The following is a 6,646-nucleotide window of genomic DNA, read 5'->3' as shown; positions in this document are numbered from 1 at the left end:
GGAACACTTTCCTCTCTTAGCCTCTATAACACCACATTCTCGATTTTCCTGTTATCTCCCCTGCCTCTTCTCTTCTGCTCACCTGCTAAATATTGGAGTACCCCAAATCTTAGTCTTGTCTATCTAGATTCTTGTACTAGTCATTCTTCTCCAAGTCCGTGGCTTTAAGTACTGTCTAATGACTGAGATTACCAAATGTGAATCTCTAGCCCCGATCTCTTCTCTAAACCGTAGTCTCATAAATCCACCTGCCAAATTGATATGTAGCTTCAGTTAGCTTTGTTCTAAACCAAACTCCTGATACCATGTGTGTTCAATCCTCATCCCCTGATGAGTCACCACCATCCACCATGTTGCTCAACACTCAAAACCTGTAAGCCATACTTGATTCTATCCTTTCTCCCATACCTCTAATTCAAAATCAGCAAAGCCTATAGCTTACCTCCAGAAATATCTCCCCAATACATCCACTTCTCTCCATCTTCACTCACCATCAACCTGGCCCAGAGTCAGCATCATCCTTTGCTTGGACAACGGCCGTAACTCATCTCCCTGCTTCTACCCTTACCTTCCTCTAATTCATTCTTAACACAGCAGCCAGAGGGCTCATAAATACAAAATATGATCATATAACTCCCCTGCCAAAGCCCTCCAAAGGGTTTCCATAGTACTTAAAATCCAAAATAAAATAAAATAGAAAATAAAATCCACAGTTGATCAATCTGATCTTGCCTCTTGTCCAACCACTCTCCCCTTTGCTCGCTATATTCCAGCCACACTGGAATTCTTTTCGTCTTTAGAACATGCCAAGGCTTTCCTGCTTCAAGCACTGGTGCTCCTTCTACCTAGAGCTCTATTCCCTTTGATTTTTGCTCAGATTAAATGTCACTTTCTCAGAGACAAGTAACAGAAAACCCAACTAAAAGTGGTTTAACCAATAAAGGGATTTATTTTCTTATATAACCAGAGTCTTAAATTAGGACCTTTCTGGAAAATAAGTGTCCCAACAATGTTATCAAGGATCCAGGTCCTTTCTATCTTCCCATCTGCCAATCCCAGTTTGTGGGCTAGCCCTCCACATAAAGATTCCTTCACATACTAACATCTAAAGGTAGAAACATCCTGTGCTTTTTAAACAAAAGAACTGAGAAAAACAAACAACTGAGAACCCTTCCCGGAAGTCTCCAACAGACTTCCTAACTTCGCATTGTCAAGAACTAGGCCATAGGCTCACCAGTAAACCGATCGAGGACGAACACCAGAATAAAATCACGGTCGTGCAAGAATGCAGGAGGGGAAAAGGCGGTTGTGATGGCAACCAAAGGGCTTACCCCTTCTTCTCTGGACCATGCAAGCTAACGTTGCCCCCACTTTTCAAAGTGTTTAAATATTTTTTTTCCCAAGGTACTTATCATCGTTTGAGGCAATATAGTGTAGGGGTTAATAAAACAGACTCCGAAACCAAATTGCCTAGAATTGAAACCTGGCTACCACCTTATTAGCTGTTGAGTTAAACTACTCGATCTCTCCGTTTCCTTACCTGTAAAATGGGGATGACGATGATATTACCTACCTCCTAGGGTTGGTGTGAGGATTAAATATGTAAGATGCTTAGAACGGTTACCCTAGTTTCTATATCCTGGAGACATTCTTGTATCCTTGTAATAAATTTCCCTTTCTTGCTTAAAGCCTCCATTTCTGGGGTTTTCCAGGGAGCATCCCACCCCCTTCCCTGCTTCGTCATTTCTCTTTGGCGCCATCTGGCGCCCACAAACGAGGCGACGCGCCTGCGCCCTCTTCGCCCTCCGTCCATTGTGTCTTCGCGGTCGAATCTGGCCTCTATACCTTTAAGATGCTCGGCCCAGACCGAAGAATCCAAGGCCGGGGGGTAAAGGGCGGGCTGCAGTAAAGTCCACAGAAGTAATTGGTCTTTCCTGCGGCTCCGCCCCGGGAAGCAGTCGTGAACGCCTGTGATTGGTCAGGGGCCCTGGAGGCGGGTTCCGAGCTTCGCGCGGTGTTGTTCAGCGCGTCCGGACTGCTGCTTGGTGGGCGGCATGTCTCGGGCGAATGGGGACGCGCGTGGGGACATGGGGGGAGACGGCACTGCTGCTGCCAGTCCCTTCAGCTTCAGCCCGGAGCCCACGCTCGAGGACATGTAAGCCGTCCCAGCCCAACCTGGGGAGGTCGCCCCCTTACTCTCTCCTATTGGGGAGGGTCCCTCCACGTGGTCTGGAAGAAGGCTAGCAGCTATGCTGGGGTCCCAGCTCGACTGGCTGATCTCGGGCGAGTCATCTAACCTCCTTGTCTGCAAAATGGGCTTAGTGATGCACACCAGAGGCAGGGGAAATGGTGACGCCCGGTGAGTAATATTAGAACCAGCCCTGGGGAAATTGGGCTGCTACTTAAGATGCTGCTTCTGCCCGGCCTCTGCCCTCCGGGAGTGAGTGGCAGGACGGGGGCAAATGCGGTGCTGAGAGGTGGGTGATATTATTTTTGCTGGAGGAAATCAAGGAGGGCTTCTTAGGGGAAGTGTCCCTGGAGCTGCACTTTGTAAAATCGGTAGGATTTCGATATGCAGAGAGAGGAATATTCCAGGTGGAGGAAACTGCAGAAGCAGCAGTAGGAGGTGGAATAATGGAAAAGAGGGTTTTGTTAGTTTTCGATAGAGTTGAGGGTCTGTGTAGGGCGCACCCACTTTGTAGACCAGGAGTCCAAGTCCCAGAGAGAAGAAATGATTTGCTTAAGGCCATCCAAGGAATTCCTTGCAGAACCCCTGATATTTATGCCCCCATTGCATATCACCGAGATGCCCGCCTGGGCTCCGCGTCTTCTCTTGGGTTCTCTAACCCTGGGACCAGGACTTCCACCCCTTTCTTCTCTTCCAGCCGCCGCCTCCATGCTGAGTTTGCTGCTGAACGAGACTGGGGCCAATTCCACCAGCCTAGGAACCTCCTACTGGCCTTGGTGGGGGAAGTGGGGGAGCTGGCAGAGCTCTTGTGAGTAGATGAAGTCTTCTTGGAATAGTCTGTGTGTTATGGGAGCGGGGAACATTTATCTGATCATTAAATATCCTGCTGTACCTGGGGATAGAGATGGCTTTCCTGTCCCTGCCCTCTTGGGGCATCCAGTCTTCTGGGAAAAAGAAAGGTGTGAAAACAGCAGGGCAGGTCCAGGTCATAAGGGATGGTGGCAGCCTCTGGGGTGGACAGGAGGGTGTTCTTTAGAAGATCCCCCAGCGGCATTCCAGACTTGAGAATCATTTGTGAAGGTAGTGAAGTGGGAAAGGGCAAGTTAAATTCGGGGAGATTCTGAGACTCCGTCAGGGTGAGCTTTTCAAGGGAGAGCAAGGATTTTGTATCTGTGTTGTCGTCTGGCCTGTCCCATGTGCCTGGTGCCCCACAGGCAGTAGTGACCTACACAGTGAGTGATGGGGCTGTGGAAGAGAGGGGTGGCAATAGGAACCCAGAGTGACAGAGCTGGAGTTAGGAAGTGATGGAGTTTGGACAGAAGGCCTTTCTGCAGGGGGGATTGGGTCACCAAGAGACTTGGGGCAGGGGAGACCTGTGAGGAGGCTGAAGACCAGGCAAGAGGTGGTAAGGCAGGCCTAAACCAGGGCAGTCACTGTGGGGATGGAGAAATGAGAGCACAGAGATATGGGTGAGGGCAAGCCATTCACTCATTACACGTATATGAGCGTCAGCTGTGTCTAGGGCTTCTAGAAGGAAGCCCTGAACAACATAGACATGGTTCCCGGGGCGCCTCGCTGGCCCAGTCGGTAGAGCGTGCAACTCTTGATCCCAGGGTTGTGAGTTCAAGCCCCACGCTGGGTGTAGAGATGACTTAAAAATAAAAGCTTTGGAAAAAAAAACCCAAAAAACATGGTTCTTGCCTTCACAGTGCAAGGAGACTAACAATAAATAAACCAATTTTTTTTTTAAGATTTATTTATTAGAGAGAGCGAGCAGGGGAAGGGGCAGAAGGAGAGAGAATCTGAAGCAGGCTCCACGCCCAATACAGAGTTTGATGTGGGGCTCGATCTCCCAACCCTGAGATCATGACCCGAGCAGAAATCAGAGTCGACGTTTAATTGACTGAGCCACCCAGGCGCCCCTAAGCTAATTTTAAAAGATCAGGAATTGCAATAAGTTCTGTGAGGAAAATAACACAAGGTGATGAGAAAGAAAGTAACAGAAGGAGAAGGCTTTTCTGAGGAGGGGACGTCTATGCTGAGACCCGAAGAAGAGGAGAGAGCAGCCATGGGAAGGATCTGGGGGGAGCAGAGAGAAGAGCATTTAAAGCAGAGGGAGCAGTTAAGTGTAAAGGCCCTGTGATAGTTTGGCCTGTTTGCCAGACAGAACAAGCCAGAGTGGCTTTAGGCGTGGAGAGAGGGGAAGTGGGGTGGACGATGACTCCGGAAGGGGCAGGAGACAGACAGCTCATGCAGAACCTGAAGGGCATGGTCGGGAGTCTGGATATTATTCCAAGTACAGTTGGGGGATTTTTTTTTTTTTTTTTTGAAGATTTTATTTATTTACTTGACAGAGACAGCGAGAGAGGGAACACCAGCAAGGGGAGTGGGAGAGGGAGAAGCAGGCTTCCCGCCAAGCAGGGAGCCCGATGCGGGGCTCGATCCCAGGACCCTGGGATCATGACCTGAGCCGAAGGCAGACACTTAACGGCTGAGCCACCCAGGCGCCCCCAGCTGGGGGAATTTTAGCAGCAGAAGGACAAAACATAATTTGTGGTTTTAAAAGATGGTACTGGGAAAGAGTAGAAGTGAGTTAACAAGCTTTCCCAGTGGTCCGGGTCTGGGGATTAATCTGGAGTCGCAGTGGCTAGGGCTGGAGAGAAGTAGAATTGGGACTTAACAAGTGAAAGGTTCTCTTGGCCAGTCCTCGGCGCATGTTGGGACACAGAGGTCTGTATGAATCATCTGCTGGGGTCTCTTCCCCACCCCGACTCTGCCGAGGGCCCAGGTGGGTTGAGTTGTCCTTGAAGGAACTTCCTAAGAGATAGGAGTGCATTGCTGCAAGGACTGGGGTGCTCCTGAGAGAGGCGGAGCCCATGGTCTATAGCTAGCATCTGTGTTTGTGCCTACCTGTGTGTTCTGCCCCCAGTCAGTGGAAGCCCGATGAAGAGCCTGGCCCCCAAGCCTGGCCCCCCAAGGAACGGGCAGCCCTTCAAGAGGAGCTTAGTGACGTCCTCATCTACCTGGTAGCGCTAGCAGCCCGATGCCGTGTGGATCTGCCCCAAGCGGTGCTCTCCAAGATGGACCTCAACCGCCAGCGCTACCCAGCACATCTGTCCCGGGGCTCTGCCCTCAAGTATACAGACTTGCCCCATGGGGCCACCTCTGAAGACCAAGCTGTGGGGCCTGCGGACCTTGACTGTGAGTCCACAGGCCAGGCCTCAACCTAGAAACATGGGCACAGGACTTGCAACTCAGCATGGCATCTGAGAAGCAAAGAGTGGCCTGGCCATGGAACTTTGTTCTAGTCCTTTCCTAACAGATCAGGGGCCTGGGGGCCCTACTTCCTAAGGTCTGAGGCCCAAGAACCTCCAGAAGACAGCCTCCTGGTATTTTTCCCTCCCAATAAAAGTTTTGGTTAGCAACTTCTAGATTCTTCCTGGAGTGACTAGGGAGGCTCTATCATAGCAGATACTGGAGAAGGGCACCAGGGATGCCTCTGAGCCCAGCTGCCATGTTTCTCTAGTGCAACTCCCACCGACAGGGCAGGGAGATTGGATTTCTAGCAAGATCCCTGTCTGAGGTCATGCAATTCCCTTAGCCCTGCTGGACCTCTAAAGGGACTGGAGGCTCTATGTAGTGTTGGTTAAGGGCCCAGATTCCAGAGCCAGGCTATCTGGGTTCAAATGCCATCTTTGATACTTACAAGCTGGATGACGTTCATCAAATTACTTCATCTTTCTGCGCCTTGGTTTCCTCATCTAAAATGAAAATAATGGTATCTCCCTTATAGGGTTGTAAGGTTTGAGTTAGTTTAAGTAGAGTGCTTAGGGCAGTGCCTGGCACATAGGAGGGACTTTCTAAGTTTGCAGTTATCTGTTTGCTTTTTCAACTCAAGACTTTCAGGGGCCCAGAGCAGGAAATGTCCACAGTGAAGAGGGGCCTGGGCCTAAAACCCATCCTTGTCCATCAAGACCCCAACGCTGAACCCTGTGAGAGCCTAATGCCCCTCTCCCTTGGGCCCTCATCACAAATCAGGGTCAAGTGTCTGATGTGGAGAACAGAGATTCCTCTCATCTTGGAGAGGGCCTCCTGCCTCCTCCCCTGGCCTCCCAAGGCCTATTTCCACCTATACACCTAAAGACAGTGTCGGGTGTATATGATTTACCCCTCGTGTGAAGATCTCAGGCACATCACTTCCCTTTTGGGGATACCCATGGCCTGCCTCCCTCACAGTGTGGAGTAATGCTGGAAAAAAAGCCTTTGAACTACTTTTGCTGCCCCTAGGAGCCTATTTCCACATCAGTAAAATGAGGCATTTCTCTTTACTGGTCTCATTCCTTTTACTACTGACCTCACTCCCTTTTAACCAGTGACCTCTTACTTCCCACGTAAAACACAATCCGGATTAGAACTACTTCGGGTTTGTATTCCCAAACGCACCTTTCCTCTCCCTAC

General features: G+C 50.1%; 1 protein-coding gene across 1 annotated transcript; it reads left to right on the top strand.

Annotated features, from left to right (window-relative positions):
• The first annotated feature begins 2,008 nt into the window (after positions 1-2,008).
• DCTPP1 (dCTP pyrophosphatase 1) lies at positions 2,009-5,613 on the top strand. The gene is made up of 3 exons (XM_026515794.4): positions 2,009-2,155; positions 2,886-2,996; positions 5,118-5,613. The coding sequence occupies exons 1-3, from the start codon at positions 2,055-2,057 to the stop codon at positions 5,416-5,418; spliced, it is 513 nt and encodes a 170-aa protein (XP_026371579.1). The 5' UTR covers positions 2,009-2,054; the 3' UTR covers positions 5,419-5,613.
• Positions 5,614-6,646: the final 1,033 nt, after the last annotated feature.

Source organism: Ursus arctos, unplaced genomic scaffold, assembly GCF_023065955.2.
Source record: "Ursus arctos isolate Adak ecotype North America unplaced genomic scaffold, UrsArc2.0 scaffold_2, whole genome shotgun sequence".
Taxonomy (NCBI): domain Eukaryota; kingdom Metazoa; phylum Chordata; class Mammalia; order Carnivora; family Ursidae; genus Ursus; species Ursus arctos.
Note: the sequence above shows the minus strand (reverse complement) of the source record. Positions and strands in the feature narration are given on the sequence as shown.

Excerpts from the sequence above, each read along its gene's own strand:
- DCTPP1 (XM_026515794.4), top strand. The coding sequence starts at position 2,055 with ATGTCTCGGGCGAATGGGGACGCGCGTGGGGACATGGGGGGAGACGGC. Across the intron at positions 2,156-2,885 it reads GAGCCCACGCTCGAGGACAT|CCGCCGCCTCCATGCTGAGT; the intron begins GTAAGCCGTCCC and ends CTTCTCTTCCAG. Across the intron at positions 2,997-5,117 it reads GGGGAGCTGGCAGAGCTCTT|TCAGTGGAAGCCCGATGAAG; the intron begins GTGAGTAGATGA and ends TTCTGCCCCCAG.